The sequence below is a fragment of the Physeter macrocephalus genome, chromosome 1, assembly GCF_002837175.3.
Source record: "Physeter macrocephalus isolate SW-GA chromosome 1, ASM283717v5, whole genome shotgun sequence".
Classification (NCBI taxonomy): domain Eukaryota; kingdom Metazoa; phylum Chordata; class Mammalia; order Artiodactyla; family Physeteridae; genus Physeter; species Physeter macrocephalus.
The window spans coordinates 39,787,534-39,805,566 of record NC_041214.2 but is presented as its reverse complement, the minus strand read 5'-3'; the positions used below and the strand labels follow the sequence as shown (position 1 = coordinate 39,805,566).

The following is an 18,033-nucleotide window of genomic DNA, read 5'->3' as shown; positions in this document are numbered from 1 at the left end:
AATAGAAATAAAAGCAAAAATAAACAAATGGGAACTAATCAAACTTACAAGCTTCTGTACAGAAAAGGAAACCATAAACAAAATGAAAAGACAAGCTACAGACTGGGATAAGATATTTGCAAATGATGCGACCGACAAGGGCTTAATTTCCAAAATATACAAACAGCTCATACAACTCAACAACAAAAAAACAAACAACCCAACTAAAAAATTGGCAGAAGACCTAAATACACATTTCTCCAGATGACATACAGAGGGCCAACAGGCACAAGAAAAGATGCTCAACATCACTAATTACTACAGAAATGCAAATCAAAACTACAATGAGGTATCAGCTCACACCAGGCAGAATGGCCATCTTTAAAATGTCTACAAATAACAAATGCTAGAGAGGGTGTAGAGAAAAGGAAACCCTCCTACACTGTTGGTGGGAAGGTAAGTTGGTGCAGCTACTGTGGAAAACAGTATGGAGTTTCCTCAAAAATTTAAAAATACAACTACCGTATGATCCAGCAATCCTGCTCCTGGGCATATATCAGGACAAAACTATAATTCAAAAAGATACATACACCCCTATGTTCACAGCAGCACTATTCACAATAACCAAGACACGAAAACAACCTAAATGTCCATTGACAGATGAATGGATAAAGAAGATGTAGTACATATATACAATGTACTATGCTATGCAGCCATAAAAAAGAATGAAATAATGCCATTTGCAGCTCATGCATGGACTAAGAGATTATCATACTAAGTGAAGTAAGTCAGAAAGAGGCAAACACCGTATATTATCATTTATATGTAGAATCTAAAATAGGACACAAATGAACTTATCTACAAAACAGAAACAGACTCACAGACATAGAGAACATACTTGTGGTGGCTAAGGGGGAAGGCAGGTAGGGGAGGGATGGATTGAGAGTTTGGAATTAGCAGATGCAAACTATTATATACAGAATGGGTAAACAACAAGGTCCTACTGTATAGCACAGAGAATTATATTCAATATCCTGTGATAAACCAAATTGGAAAAGAATATAAAAAAGAATGTGTGTGTGTGTGTATATATATATGTGTGTGTGTGTGTGTGTATAACTGAATCACTTTGCTGTACAGCAGGAATTAACATTGTAATCAACTATTTTTCAATTACATACATACATAAAATTTTGAAAGATTAATGCCTTAATAGGTGCAAAAACTATCTGTTTTAATTACTTATTTTTGGCAGAAGTCTTATGTTCCTAAAGAGAACAAATCTCTAATTACTTTCAGGGTTTAATCTCTAGTTTTTCTCTGAGGGTGGAGTGACACAGTATAGGGAGCGCTTGCTTGGCAGCAGTTCTGGAACTCATCTTGGGTTGTAATAAGCTTCATTTAAGTCCATGATAGGACACAGGTGCTATAAAATCCAACATAATTTTGGCCTATATTAATAGTAAGATAGTTTTCAGGCTTGAGCAAAATCAGACCGTGAAGTCTCATTCAGGGACGGTTAGCCCACCAGGCATTTGAAGTGTGGGGGTAATCCTGGTTGTCCCATCTTATGACACTAACAAGCACTGACAAGGCACTGACAAGCCAGAGCCTTCAGAAAATGAAGGGACCCAATGGGGAAGGGACCAGAAGCCACCTCATCCTGAATCTCGGGGGTTTGAGAGAAGATACAACAGTGCCCAAGTATTTGCAGGGATGCTGAGGGAGAAGGAATAGGGTACGTCTGTGCTGCTTTGAGGGCATCAGTGTAATCAGTGGGTAGAAGTCACAGAGATGTAAGATGCTTTACACTGTATGACAGAACACAATTACATGATGGTGGAGGAGGCTGGCAATCTAGTGGGAACACAAGAAGTGCGATCTATGACTTTTTCATCCCATAAGGACAAGCCTCACAAAGTCTCCCACACCCATTTAAGGGAAACGGCTTCATTCACAGATTCTGCCACTGCAAGTATGGCCACCACAATGCCTTCTGCCCCCATCCAGGCATGCTGCACTGTCCACTAAGAGGTGGGTCCACTTCCCCAAAGCAAAGAAGAAACCACAATGAGATGGTAGGAGGGGCACAATCACAATAAAATCATCTCACATACCTGCCAGGTGGGTGACCCACAAACTGGAAAATAATTATATCACAGAGGTTCTCCCACAGGAGTGAAAGATCTGAGCCCCATGTGAGGCTCCCCAGCCTGGGGGTCTGGCATCAGGAGGAGGATCTACCAGAGCATCTGGCTTTGAAGGCCAGCAGGGTTTGATCGTAGGAACTCCACAGGACTGGGAGAAACAGAGACTCCACTCTTGGAGTGTGCACACGAGGTCTCGTGTGCACCAGAACCCAGGGGAAAAAGCAGTGTCCTCATGGGAGCTTGGACCAGACCTATGTGCTGGTATTGGAGGGTCTCCTGCTCAGGTCGGGGGGTGGCTGTGGCTCACTGCAGGGAAAAAGATACTGATGGTGGTACTTCTGGGGAGTACTCAATGCTGTGAGCCATTTTCTCACCAAGACCTGGCTTCACCCAACAGCCTGTAGGCTCCAGTGCTGGGACACCTCAGGCCAAACAACAGGGTGGGAACACAGCCCTACCCATCAGCAGACAGGCTGCCTAAAGTCTTCCCAAACCCATAGCTGCCTGCTAAACACACCCCTTGACACAGCCCTGCTCACCAGAGGGGCAATACCCAGCTCCACCCACCAGTGGGCAGGAACCAGCCCCTCCCACCAGGAAGCCTGCACAAGCCTCTTAGACCAGCTTCATCCACCAGTGGGCAGACAGCAGAAGCAAGAACTACAACCCTGCGGCCTGCAGAATGGAAACCGCAATCACAGAAAGTTAGACAAAATGAGACAGCAGAGGAATATGTCCCAGATGAAGGAACAAGATAAAACCTCAGAAGAACAACTAAGTGAAGTGGAGATAGGCAACCCACCCAAAAAAGAGTTCAGAGTAATGATAGTAAAGATGATTCAAGATCTCGGAAAAAGAAAGGAGGTAAGGATCGAGAAGATACAAGAAATGTTTAACAAAGAGCTAGAAGATCTAAAGAACAAACAGATGAATACAATAACTGAAATGAAAAATAGAAGGAATCAATAACAGAATAACTGAGGCAGAAGAATGGATAACTGAGCTGGAAGACAGAATGGTAATCACTGCTGTGGAACCGAATAAAGAAAGAACAATGAAAAGAAATGAGGACAGTCTAAGAGAACTTTACGACAACATTCACATTACAAGGATCCCAGAAGAAGAGAGAGAAAGAACCTGAGAAAATATTTGAAGAGATAACAGCTGAAAACTTCCCTAACATGGGAAAGGAAACAGACACCCAAGTCCAGGAAGTGCAGAGTCCCAGGCAGGATAAACTCAAGGAGGAACATGCCAAGACACATAGTAATCAAACTGACTAAAAGCAACAAGGGAATTCCCATAAGCTTATCAGCTGATTTTTCAGCAGAAACTCTGCAGGCCAGAAGGGAGTGGCACAATATATTTATTTATTTTTTTTATTTATTTATTTTTTTTTTTTGTGGTACGCCGGCCTCCCTCTGCTGCGGCCTCTCCCGTTGCGGAGCACAGGCTCCGGACGCGCAGGCTCAGCGGCCACGGCTCACGGGCCCAGCCGCTCCGCGGCACGTGGGATCTTCCCGGACCGGGGCGCGAACCCGGTTCCCCTGCATCGGCAGGCGGACGCGCAACCACTGCGCCACCGGGGAAGCCCATGTGCCTATCTTAATGATGCCTTTTGATGAGCATTTTCTTACCACTGTCTTGTGATGAGCAGAAACTTTTGATTTTAATGATGTCTAAGTCATCCAATTTTTTTATACATAGACTGCTATATCAAAACCTCATGGGAACTGCAAACCGAAAATCTACAACAGATACACAAAAAAGAAAAAGGAATCCAAACACAACACTAAAATTAGTCATCAAATCACAAGAGAAGAGAACAAATGAGGACAGGCAGAAAAAAGACCTACAAAAACAAATCCAAAACAATTAACAAAATGACGATAAGAACATACATATTGATAATTACCTTAAATGTAAACGGATTAAATGCTCCAACCAAAAGACACAGACTTGCTGAATGGATACAAAAACAAGACCTGTATTTATGCTGTCTACAAGAGACCCACATCACACCTAGGGACACATACAGACTGAAAGTGAGGTGATCAGAAAAGGAATTCCATGCAAATGGAAATCAAAAGAAAGCTGCAGTAGCAATACTCATATCAGACAAAAATAGACTTCAAAATAAAGACTGTTACAAGAGACAAAGGAAGACACTGCATAATGATGAAGGTATCAATCCAACAAGAATATGGAAGAACTGTAAATATATATGCACCCAACATAGAAGCACCTCAACATATAAGGCAAATGCTAACAGCCATAAAAGGAGAAATTAACAGTAACACAATAATAGTGGGGGACTTTAACAACCCACTTTCATCAGTGGACAGATCATCAGACAGAAAATCAATAAGGAAACACAAGTCTTAAATGACACATTAGACCAGATGGACTTAATTGCTATTTTTAGAGCATTATCCAAAAGTAACAGAGTATATATTCCTTTCACGTACACATGGAACATTCTCCAGGATTGATCACATGCTGGGCCACAAAGCGAGCCTCAGTAAGTTTTAAAAATTGAAATCATATCAAGCATCTTTTCCAACCACAACACTACGAGATTAGAAATCAACTACAAGAAAAAGCCTGTAAAAATCACAAACATGTAGAGGCTAAACAATACACTATCAATACTAAACAACCAGTGGATCACTGAAGAAATCAGAGGAAATAAAAAAATACCGAGAGATAAACGAAAACGAAAGCATGATGATCCAAAACCTATGGAACACAGCAAAATCAGTTCTAAGAGGGAATTTTATAGCCATACAATCTTACTTCAGGAAACATAATAATCTCAAATAAACAACCTAACTTTACAACTAATGCAACTAAGAAAGAAGAACAAACAAAACCCAAAGTTAGCAGAAGGAAAGAAACCATAAAGATCAGAGCAGAAATGAATGAAATAGAGATGAAGAAATCAATAGATAAGGTCAATGAAACTAAAAGCTGATTCTTTGAAAAGATAAACAAAACTGACAAACCTTTAGCCAGATTCATGAAGAAAAAAAGTGGGAGGACTCAAATCAATAAAATTAGGAATGAAAAAGAAGTTACAACTGGCATCACGGAAATACAAAGGATCATAAGAGATACTACACCCAACTATATGACAACCACGGAGAAATGGACAAATGCTTATTATTAGCAAGGTACAATCTGCCAAGACTGAACCAGGAAGAAATAGCAAATATGAGCAGACCAATCATAAGTACTGAAATTGAAACTGTGATTTTAAAAACTCCCAACAAACAAAAGTCCAGGACCAGATGGCTTCACAGGTGAATTCTATCAAACATTTAGAGAAGAGTTAACACCTATCCTTTCAAACTATTCCAAAAAATTGCAGAGGAAGGAACACTCCCAAGCTCATTCTATGAGGCCACCATCACACTGATTCCAAAATCAGACAAAGATACCACCAAAAAAAGTAAATTACAGGCCAGTATCACTGAAGAACATGGACACAAAAATCCTCAACAAAATACTAGCAAACTGAATCCAACAATACACTAAAAGGATCATACACCATGATCAAGTGGGATTTATCCCAAGATGCAAGGATTCTTCAATATCCACAAATCAATCAGTGTGATACACCACATTAACAAATTGAAGAATAAAAACCATACGATCATCTCAGTAGATGCAGAGAAAGCTTTTGACAAAATTCAATACCCATTTATGATAAAAACTCTCCAGAAAGTGGGCACAGAGAGAACCTACCTCAACATGATAAAGGCCATATATGACAAACCTACAGCTAACATTATACTTAATGGTGAAAACCTGGATGCATTTCCTCTAAGATCAGGAACAAGACAAGCATGTCCACTCTCACCACTTTTATTCAACATAGTTTTGGAAGTTCTAGCCACAGCAATCAGAAAAGAAAAAGAAATAAAAGGAATCCAAAATGCAAAAGAAGTTAAACTGTCACTATTTGCAGATGACATGATACTGTACATAGAAAATCCTAAAGATGCTACCAGAAAACTACCAGAGCCCATCAATGAATTCAGTAAAGTTGCAGGATACAAAATTAATACACAGAAATCTATTGCATTTCTATACACTAACAATGAAAGATCAGAAAGAGAAATTAAGGAAACAATCCCATTTACTGTCGCATCAAAAAGAATAAAATATCTAGGAATAAACCTACCTAAGGAGAAAAAAGACCTGTACTCTGAAAACTATAAGACACTGATGAAAGAAATCGAAGATGACACAACCAGATGGAAAGATATACCATGTTCTTGGATTGGAAGAATCAATATTGTCAAAATGACTATACTACCCAAGGCAATCTACAGATTCAATGCAATCCCTGTCAAATTACCGATGGCATTTTTCACAGAACTAGAACAAAAAAATTTTTTTAATTTGTATGGAGACACAAAAGATCCCGAATAGCCAAAGCAATCTTGAGAAAGAAAAACGGAGCTGGTGGTATCAGGCTCCCTGACATCGGACTATACTGCAAAGCTACAATAATCAAAACAGTATGGTACTGGCACAACAACAGAAATACAGATCAATGGAACAGGACAGAAAGTCCACAGATAAACCCATGCACTTATGGTCACCTAATCTATGATAAAGGAGGCAAAAATATACAGTGGAGAAAAGATAGTCTCTTCAATACATGGTGCTAAGAAAACTGGACAGCTACACGTCAAAGAATGAAATTAGAATATTCTTTAACACTATACACAAAAATAAACTCAAAATGGGTTACAGACCTAAATGTAAGACCAGATACTATAAAACTCTTAGAGAAAAACATAGGCACAACACTCTTGGACATAAGTTGCAGCAATATCTTTTTCGATCTGTCTTCTACAGTAATGGAAATAAAAAGAAAAATAAACAAATGGGAACTGATTAAACTCAAAAGTTTTTTTCACAGCAAAGAAAATGAAAAAAAAAAAACCAAAAAGACAACTACGGAATGGGAGAAAATATTTGCAAACAATGCAACTGACAAGGGCGTAATTTCCAAAATTTACAAGCAGCTCATGCAGCTCTATCAAAAAACAAACAAACAAAAAAGTAACCCAATCAAAAAATGGGCAGAAAACCTAAATAGACATGTCTCCAAAGAAGACATAGAGGTGGCCAAGAGGCACATGAAAAGATGCTCAACATTTTTAATTATTAGAGAAATGCAAATCGAAACTACAATGAGTTATCACCTCACACCAGTCAGAATGGCCATCATTAAAAAGTCTACAAACAGAGAACTTCCCTGGTGGCGCACAGGTTAAGAATCCACCTGCCAATGCAGGGAACATGGGTTCGAGCCCTGCTCCGGGAAGATCCCACATGCCGTGGAGCAACTAAGCCCTTGTGCCACAACTACTGAGCCCGCGTGCCAAAACTACTGAAGCCTACGCACCTAGAGCCCGTGCTCCGCAACAAGAGAAGCCACTGCAATGAGAAGCCCACGCACCACAACGAAGAGTAGCCCCTACTCACCACAACTAGAGAAAGCCCCTGTGCAGCAACCAAGACCCAACTCAGCCAAAAATAAGTAAATAGAATAAGTTTATTAAGAAAAAAAGTCTACAAACAATAAATGTTGTAGAGGATGTGGAGAAAAGGGAACCCTCCTACAGGGTTGGTGGGAATATAAATTGTTACAGCCACTCTGGAGAGGAGTATGGAGGTTCCTTAAGAAACAAAAAATAGAGCTACCGTATGATTAAGCAATCCCACTCCTGGGCATAAAGCTGGAGAAAATCATGGTTCGAGAGGATACACGTACCCCAATGTTCAGGATTTTTATGAATTGCCAGTATGAATTCTGTGAGTTTTAGAAGTTTATTAAACTATGTTATACCCTTTTCTTTGCGGGGTGACTGCTTGTGTTTGTGTATTTGTGTGTGTGTGTTTGCCAGTTTTACTCTTTTTGCTCATTTCATCAGGAATATGGGAAGGAAGTTCTGCAATGAATTTTTAAAAATTTTTTATTTTATATTGAAGTACAGTTGATTTACAATGCTGTTAGTTTCACGTGTACAGCAAAGTGATTCAGTTATACATATACATATATCTATTCTTTTTCAAATTCTTTTCCCATTTAGGTCCTGAAAATTCTAACAGCCCACCAACCTGAAGAGATGTAAACTGAGTGTCTTTCTCCTTTTACTTCTGTTTGATGGAGGAGAAGAGATGATGGGACAGGGGGTGGGAAGAAAGAGGTGACATGGAAAAGTTAGGAATGGGGCTGACACACAACTAGAAATCTGGACACAATATATAAAGCAATGATTTTCAGATAGTGCAAGACAGGGAGCCCTGGGAGAAGGGGTATGGACACAAGGTCCAGCTCATTGCCTGGAGAGCTTCCCAAACAGAGCCCAGCAGCCCCTCTTTGGAGCTCAGGGAGGCAAAGCGGCTGCAAGGGTAGTGGTGGAGAGGGAGGGAGGGCTACAACAGCTATTGTAAATATACAATAGGATACTGTATCATGAGCACAAAGGGAGGGAGAGGATATCATGAGCACAAAGAAGAGAAGCAGGAAGTTCAAAATAAAAACCCCACTGGACAGGATTAATGGCAGATTAGATGCTGTAGAACATACAGCAGTATTGTTTGAAGACTTGAAGACTAGCATTGCTTGCAGCACTAGAAACTATTAAAAAAAAAAAACAGCAAAAAGGCCTAAACAAATGAACAGTGCATCTGTGACTTATGGGATAGTATCAAGCAGTACATATGTACAAATGGAGTTACAGAAGGAGAGGAGAGAAAGGGTAAAACAGAAAAAAATTTAAAGAAACTATGGCTGAAAAATTTCCAAGTTTGATGAAAACTGTAAATCCATATATAGAAAAACCTCAAAGAACTCTAAACATAAGAAACATAAAGAAAGCCACACTAAGGCCCATCATGATCTTTTAAAAAAAATCTAAAAAAAACAAAGACCCCAACAAAAAGATGCTCAAACTCTATACACTTATTAGACTTGCTAAACTGATAATAACAAACATTGACAAGGGTGTGGGGTAACTGGAACTCTCATAACACTGCTGGGGGGAATTCACAATGGAACGGTTCATAAAGCAGTTGGCAATTTCTTATAAAGTCTGACATACACTTCCCATATGAGCAATTCCACTCATAGGTACTTACCCAAGAAAAATAAAAATGTATGTTCACACAAAGACTTGAATGTGAATGTTCATTGCAGCTGTATTCCTAATAGGTAAAAACTGGAAGCAACCCAAATGTCCATCAACTAGTGAACATACAAAGTGTGGTACACCCATAGGATAGAATACTATTCATCAATTAAAAGCAATAGCTTACTGAAACATACATCAACTTGGATGAATCTCAAAAGCATTATCCTAAATGCAAGAAGCCAGGCACAAAGTTTATTACTACATGATTCCACTTAGTGACATTCTGGAATGGGTGAAACTAGAGATGGCAATCAGACCGGCGATGAGCAAGTTGGGGGAGTTTACTACAAAGGGGCACAAAGGAACTTCTAGGGATGATGCTCTATCATCACTGTGGTAGATTGCATGATTATATACATTTGTCAAAATTCATTGAATTGCGCAGTTAAAATTGGTGAATTTTATTTTATGTAAATTATACCTCAATAATGCTCATCAAAAAAGAGAGAATGGTGCTATCTAATGAGTGTGAGGTCTTGAGGGCTGGCTTCTGAATTAAAGAAGCAATCAGAAGCCTGCGGTAACAAATTACACCCTCTCCGCAATTATGCATCAGAAACCCTTGAACAGGACATTTACAAACTCTGAGAAAGCTGGGTCCAAGTACCCAAACAAAGCCTGTCTATGACCCCAGCTGAGATTTCTCTCTTCTCCACCATTCCCTCAGGCTACAGAAAAGCATGGGCGATTTCTTGGACTGGTGGTGACAGCGAACCAGTTTAAATATTGAACTTAGAGCAAGCAACATGGGAACTACAGTCTGGAACCAACTGGTGATGTTTAAACCTGGATAATGGAAAAATAACAATATGCCTAACTCCCCACCCAGAAATATTAAAAAGTGCTAACTCATCTTTCGTAGCAGAAGGGCAACCAACAAAGCTTATAACTGAAATGTATAGCTTTCAAAAACCCAACAAAATGACTCCAATTAACATTTTTCATAATCTCTTTTCTTAACCTCAGAGGGATTTTATAGGAAAGAAAAACCTTTAGGGTAAAAATTGTTCAGCAATTCATTTAGTTTCTTTATGGTTTGCTTTTTTCCTGTTAAATTAAGTGAAGTGAAACTTAGTACTTAAAAAAATTAAATAGAGAAATTATAGTAGGATTCTATCTACTGATATACCTTATTTCATAATAACTGAGACACTAGTACTTATGAGACATACATACCACTATTTTATACACCACTAAGGAAGAAAATCACTCCAATTTAACTAGGCTACAATGCAAAGATGCCATGCATTATAAGATACACACCAATATCAAAGATGTGAAAAAACATGAAAAAAGTATGACTCAGGATCAAAAAATATGTATCTCCATCCATCCATCCATATGCATATAAAAAGGTTCCTGGAATAAGGTCACTTACATTTAATAATAATTATTTCTCAGAGGGAGGATCTGAGGTCATTTTAAAACTTATCTTTTATACATTAAAGAAGTTCATTATAATGAAGACATATTTACAAAAACAAATGAATGATTTTTATTCAAAGAAAAAAATGACTGGAAGTAAATATGCCAAGATGTTAACAGCGGGTCATTCTGGGTGTGGAATCAGAGGTGACATTTCTCCTTCGTTCATTTCTGTATTTTAAAGCAACTCTTAAAGTTGAAAAAACTAAACAAAGCCAGCAAAGACTCATGAAAACTGGGCTGGACACCCTTGGACGAAAGGAGTTTGTGGCCGGGCGCCTGCTCTGGGGGTGACCCATCACCCCGGCTCTCACACTGCAAGTCCTTCATCCCGCGATGATTGGCCACCCTGCCTCCCTTGTTGTTCACATGAGTGGGGTGATTCAGAAGGAAAGACACGTCTGATTTGACTCTAGAGTGGTGGCACTCAATTTTTCAGGGTGCCTGCGAATCCCCCGAGGAACGTGTCACACAGCCAGATTCCTGCGTCCACCCCTGAGATGCTGACCCAGGAGGTCTGCGGTGGGGCTTAGGAGACTGTGTTTTAAGCACCCAGGTAATTCTTACACCTGGCCTCACAGTTCTGGGGCTCCCTCAGCACGTCTGGAGGGAAAGTCTGGAACCTTCCCCCAGCCTCTGTGCCCCCATGAGGGCACCCGCTGCCAACTACATACCACACGGGGCCCTGGAGGGCTGGACTCCCTCCAAGCTCTGCGCAAAGAACAGGTGGTGAGGGGAACTCAAGGGACCCATCCCCTCCTGCCAGGAAAAGGCTGGGAGCTCAACTCAGACCCAAACTCATGTCTAAAACTCCACAGGCACTGATTCTTCTAAAGAAAGTTTAAACCCGTGAAATATGCAGCAATGAAAAAAGCCCTCCTATTGTACAGAAAAGACACACAGACCTCTCCAACTCTTCCCCACTCAGCGCTTGGGTTCTACCATACTCAAACACCAGCTACAGCAAATACTACCCTGGGAATTTTTAAAAAGATCTGTTACCCTGTTCTATATGTTTGTTTCCATATGTAAGTAAGTCTGAGGTGCTAATTCTATTTCCTGGACATAATTCAAAAGAAAATAGTTTCCTCAATGTAGCTGTTTGGCTCAATTTCATGTTTCTAAAACCTGAGCCATTACTTTATGTCAGCTGTTTTTCATGAATATGTGCGCCAGCCTCCCATTTTCAGGGGTTCTTAGCCCAGTGCTCCTCAAACTATAATGTGCATAAAAATCCCCCGGGATCTTGTAAAAAGGCAGATTCTGACTCAGCAGGCCTGCGGCAGGGCCCGGGAGTCTGCAATGTGAACAAGCTCCTAGGTGATGCCCAGCCTGCTGGTTCCTGGACCAGAATGGAGTAGCAAGGATAGCTGACAGATGAAAGTTTGGTCCCTAAGTCTGTTTTGCCTATAATAAAATAAAAGCCAAATGAGCATCTGTTCTTATCACAGGGCTATAAACTATGATGCAATTTTTTCCTGAGGTTTGCAGGAAATTTGTAGTGTACACCCCATCTCTGGTTGGGAGTGAGTCAGCAAGTTGTAAAGCCAAATTCCTCTTCATTGTAAACTTTTCTATCTGCTGTTTACTGAACTGCAAATGATCAGAGTTAAATACTAAGCAGAAAATCCAGAGATTCAAAAAAGTACATGTGTAGGAAGGGAAGTATTTGAAGAAGTTTAGAAAATGACTTATTATAAAAATGAGTAAGGGTTTAAGATGAGAAAGTGCAAGTTGGCTAGCTTTGAAAGGGTGACTTTTCATTAAATTAAATCAGAAAACTGTTGTCAGCTGCAGGATGGATCTTTTTTTTTTTGGTCTAATTTGTAGTTTATTATCATCTACATGTATGTATTTCCCCAATTTTTTTTACATGAGTATATATTACTTTGAAAATCAGGGATGCAGGATGGATCTTTTAACTTGAAGGGGAACAGAGAAATTAAAAGAGGCAGCTGTGATAATGTCTTTTGAATTCAACTGAGAAGAAAGTTTGGAGGGTAAACCGGCGAGTAATTTTACAATTGAGCTGTCCAAGGCCCAGAGTGAAATAATGTTTCTGTGTTATTATTATTCAAGGTCCCAAACACTGAGATAAAGAAAAGATCAGAGAGACAAAATGCAAAAAAGGTTCCAAGGCACATACATAACATTAGTTTTAAAATCATGTCATATTATATATACCATAGAGAAAAAGACTGGGAGAATGTACAGCAAAAGACCGTGGACGGTGGGACTATGTTTACCTTTGGTTATGCTATTTTGACATTTTCTATAATGAAAATATATTACTTTTATAATAAAACTAATAAAAGTTAATTTTTTAAATGGTCATGCTGAGATAGGAAGATGGAAGGAAAGGAGGGAAGGAGGGAGGGAGGGAGAGAGAGACGGACAGAGAGAAAGGAAAAGAAAGAAAGAAGGAAGCAGATAAACAAACAGATATAGATGGTTTCTCCCTTGAAGGGAAATTTTTTTCAAACAGCAATTCCTTTACATATTTCTTTTGATTATGCCCCCTACAATTCTTTCCTACTTTTTCCCTGGGATCATACTGACATTAAGGCTGTGATTATACTTTAAAGCACTGAATGAAATCTGAAGAACTAGGATCTTCAAATTCCCAGTCATTCCTCTGTAATCAATGCTTTCTATTTCACATGTAGCAACTGGCATTTATGAACTTTACGATGCTTTAAGGATGAAATGCAGATCCTTTCCCTTCTTGGCAGAATCCACAAGGTGCCAACCGCTCGAGTCCCCTGTTCTCCCTCTGAGCTTGCACTGCCCAGCTACCGTGCCCGCAGCAGACTCTTCAGAAAGCAGAGTTCTCATTCGATTTTTGTGACCATGCCATAGCTTCAAGTGGCTGGTAATGTACAGTGCAGGAAATGGTATACTAACAGGAAGAAACATGCTGAACAAGGATGCAAAATCACTAGCATCAGGAACAACTCAGAAAATACCTTTAAGATGGTAATATTCCAGGTAAAGCTCTCCACAGCTTTTTGCAGTTTGCGTTCCTTCAGACCTTCCTTGGTGCCTATGCTGTGCAAGTGTTCATGGAATTCCATGGCTGAAAGAAAAAGAAAGTCAAAGGATATTACTTCCCCACCCAATCTGTGGTAATGAGCTGGCAATATTTATTTTTCTAGGTACAGCTGAAATGATTCCATTCTCCACTGAGATTTCATAAAGTGCCTATTTAAGAATGTAACAACGGGGGAAACACTGCAAATTCACGGCATCCATGAGGCAGAAGGCATCTTAGAGGTGGGTGCTCGTGGATAGGAAGGGCTGCAGGGCACAGGTGATCATCCTCATTCTTACGTTAGAGATGAGGAGTCTGAGGCTCAGCCAGGTTCAGAGACACTGAGGCTGTGGAGGCAGCAGCTGGACCAGAATTCAGGTCTTTGGAATCTCAGAGGCAGATTTCAGCTCTGCCAAGGACACGATGTTGGCAACTAGGGATGAAAAGAGTGCAAAGCAATGTATTTCCTGTCCCAGTAAAAGTCAATCTGAGGTCAGACCCCAAGCCTACTGTAGAGGGGAGGGGATGGGGAGAAAGCCGAAGAACTCTAACTCTGAATAATTTACATAATCAATGCATATTCCCCATCGTCATTCAAAATAGCCTGAATGCAGGAGTGGTGTGACCGTCCTTTTCCTGGTTTAATATCATGAAAACGCATGGAAAGTTTTCATATTCATCTGCAGTCACTTATCCCATCTCTGGCCAATGGGAACCCCACAGGTAGGTTCCTAGGTTCTTCTGAAATCACTAATTAGTCTTTGATATGTCCCTTGCTTTCCAGCACAAGATGTTCTAGACTTACCAAGTACATTTCTCATCACAGACGTGGAACCAGGCATTTCTCCAGGGACCTCTGGACTCTTACAGTGGGGAATGGTGTTTAAAGACCACAATCTGGGGGCTAGGAGTGCTCATTGTTACTGAGTTTCCACTGTTTTCTAGGCCTTTTTATTGAACAGATCTCAGGTACGTGGAGTTTTTTTTTTAAGGGAAGAATAAGATCTTGCTCATACTTCTAATTCAAATTTAAGTATACAGGAATTTTATATAATTTTAAAAAATCTTATGCTTATTTTTTTTCTCTTAGGTAGATAATCTTAATTCTTAACCACACAAACATAACCAATAGTAAGACCACTAAATACAATTTAAACTCTGCATTTTTTTTGTCCTTAGAGTATCTCATTGAGAATGTACAGAAAAAGTATTGTGTTCTAAGGTCTGCCAGAATAATTATTTTCTTTACGTGGATATGTCACTTAACAAAGTATAATTCCCTTCATTTGTTTCCTTCCCGCCCCTCCTCACTGTGTATGTGGTGGGTAGGAAGTGATTTTGCTTTTTTGGATATAATTTGTCTTATGATTCCAAAGTCAAACTACATATCAGGGTGCATTCAGGTAAATCTTACTTTCTTCCTGGTCTCCTCTACTCTGATCCCTCCCTCCCCCTACACATTTTTCTTAGTTTTAAATTTATCTTTTATTGTCTTGTTTCTCCTTGAAAATCTAAGCAAATATGTCCATATATCCACAATCCTCCCTTTCTTGCACAAAAGCAGCATACCATGCACACTGCTCTGTACCGTGGTTTTTCTCCTCAGGTAACTACGTAGTGGAGATCACTCCCTGCCAGTGTATCAAGCTCTTCTTCACTCTTTTTCTAACACCTACACAGGCTTCCACATTGTGTGGATGAGCCAGCATTTATTTAACCAGTCCTCACTGATGGGCATTGTCTCCAATCTTTTGCTATTACAAATAATGTTGGAGCAGCTGTAATTTTTACAAGACATTTCCGGCGTTCTTTCGTACATTTTTACTGTTCAGTTGGGCATCCCGATTTCTAACTCCCTTTCTATGCAACGTCGTTTCACAGCAGCTCTTTACATCGTGACTGACAGTAACTTTATTCCTTAGTGTCTTTAAACAGTGAAGGAGAGTTGACACAAAGGATAAATACAGTAAGCTGCCGATCTAGTCTTCCTTCTTCTCTACTTTTTCCCCTCCTAATAGGAACTATGGCCCTAATTCCTGCCATGCTAATAAGGCTTAAGAACCTCCCTGGTTTCAAAAAAGAACAGTAATTAGTAAAATTCATTACATTGCCTAGGAAACTACTACACTGACCACTCTCCTTTAATTTAGCCTCTCTTTTGCCAACACCCCAACTTGGTCACTGAACCCCCTCCAGCGCACTGCTGTGTGGCCTGGCTCACATGGGGGCGCTGCATCCCCCATATCTAGTTCTGACTTTCCTGGACGTGCTTGGCTTAACAGATGGGAAAAACAGACAGACAAAAAATAATAACCACGAGTAGGTGGCGATGATGTTCTAAAACCCAGGATTTCCGCTAGAGTAAAACACACACACACAATTTTTCCCTGGTCAGGTCTGAGAGACTCCCTGGGGTGTGCCATGATGACGCAGACCCGCTTCCTAGAACACGGCCAGGTGAGGCCCCGATGGTAGGACCCTGATGGGTCTTAAGTTTTAATACTTCAGCACGATCTGGATTTCAGGACATCAATCGTTAGTATTCGTAATGTTTCTATTTCGGATAGTCAGGAAGCATTATGGTCTTATAAGCATCACTGAGGCTCAGTAGATGGACATCTAGACTGGAACACGGGAAAGAGAAGAGACACAGGAGAAGACGTGGAGCAGTAACTCTCTGCATAACAAGAAGGTATAGAGTTGTATGGTCTCCGAGGGGCGTGGGAAGGGAAATGGTTGTGACGTTATCGTGGGACCACACCATACAGCTGCCTGACCACAAGTGGGCTTTTTGAGACGCTTTCTTATTACAAATCTCAATACTGGCACAAAGATGTGACACAATAATACTGGCGGATATTTCAACCACCCAGATGTATGCTTGGGAGCCTCACGCCACTGGAGGCAGTCGGCTTAACTCGCCTTGCTGACCATCTGACCACTAAGGTGATGAGACAGTGACCGGAACTGCCCCGCGGGGCTTCACTCCAACCAACAGGTAAGAACCTGCAGGTAACACAAGCACGGAACAGCCGAAGGCGGGAATGCTGAGCTCAGACAAACATCCGTCCTAGATTTTAAGAAAGCAGCTTTCAGAAAGTTCAGAAGAACACAGGGCCAGAGGCTGCCTTGAGAAGGACTGAGGACTCAGGGAAGAAACACAGTCAAGATGATGAAAAATGATACCAATTAGGATGAAATGGAGAAACTTTTTTTTTTTTTTTTTTTTTTTGTCACACCACGCAGCTTGCAGGATCTTAGTTCCCAGACCAGGGATGGAACCCACAACCTCGGCAATGAAAGTGCGGAGTTCTAACCACTGGATGGCCAGGGAAGTCCCATGATGAAATGGGGAAACATTTAAGGAAACAAGTATAGCTGTCTAAAAAGCTCATATTCTACATATCTATGAAAAAGTGAGACAATTCCCCCTTATCCTCCCCCTCTTAAAATAGCTATAGCCCAGTAAAAGTCCACAGGGAAGTGAAAAGTGTATTGTTAATGAAGTTCTTTAAAAATGGGCACAAAAAGGTGATTAGTTGAAAAATGGAAAAGTTACATTAAAAATATAAAACCCCACATTTAAAAAAGTGGTCAAGACCATCAGTCCCATTATCATTTATTTCATTGTCTGGTTTGCTACATAACACACCTGTTTCTTTAAAAAGATTTTCATATTATTAACTTATAGACCAATCTTTGCAAACATTCCGCCAATCCACTTATATGTAGCATATGTTGATTTTATTTTTTAAGGAAATAAAAGGATTCTCACCTCGATCTATACAGCATGATTGTACTTTTCACTGCTCCCCTGTGATACGCAAAGTCCAGGCCACAGACATGATCAAGGGAAACAAAAGACTACTCACCAGGCACTTTACACCTACTATATAGGAAACTTGGGAAGAGGCTATAGAATTTCCTGAGGAAATGGTAAAGAAAAACTTGAATATTGGTTTGTCTAGGCCAGTGGCCGAAGGTTTCCCAACTATCATGCATTATTTCTAAACAAGAATCCCAGCCCTTAATATGAGCTCTTGGTTCCATGTCCTGGCTACTGTAAATAAAGTTGCAATGAACATTTTGGTACATGACTCTTTTTGAATTAAAGTTTTCTCAGGGTAGATGCCCAGTAGTGGGATTGCTGGGTCATATGGTAGTTCTATTTTTAGTTTTTTAAGGAACCTCCATACTGTTCTCCATAGTGGCTGTATCAATTTACATTCCCACC

The 18,033-nt window shown here is 40.2% G+C and overlaps 1 protein-coding gene across 2 annotated transcripts in view; it reads right to left on the bottom strand.

Moving 5' to 3' along the window:
* PLCL2 (phospholipase C like 2) overlaps positions 1–18,033 on the bottom strand; it is a 200,959-nt gene that overhangs the window by 24,153 nt on the left and 158,773 nt on the right. For both annotated transcript variants that reach the window (XM_007108536.3, XM_028490169.2), the window contains exon 5: positions 13,735–13,844. In XM_007108536.3, the coding sequence (XP_007108598.2) occupies positions 13,735–13,844 (110 nt within the window). The remainder of the gene's footprint in view (positions 1–13,734; positions 13,845–18,033) is intronic.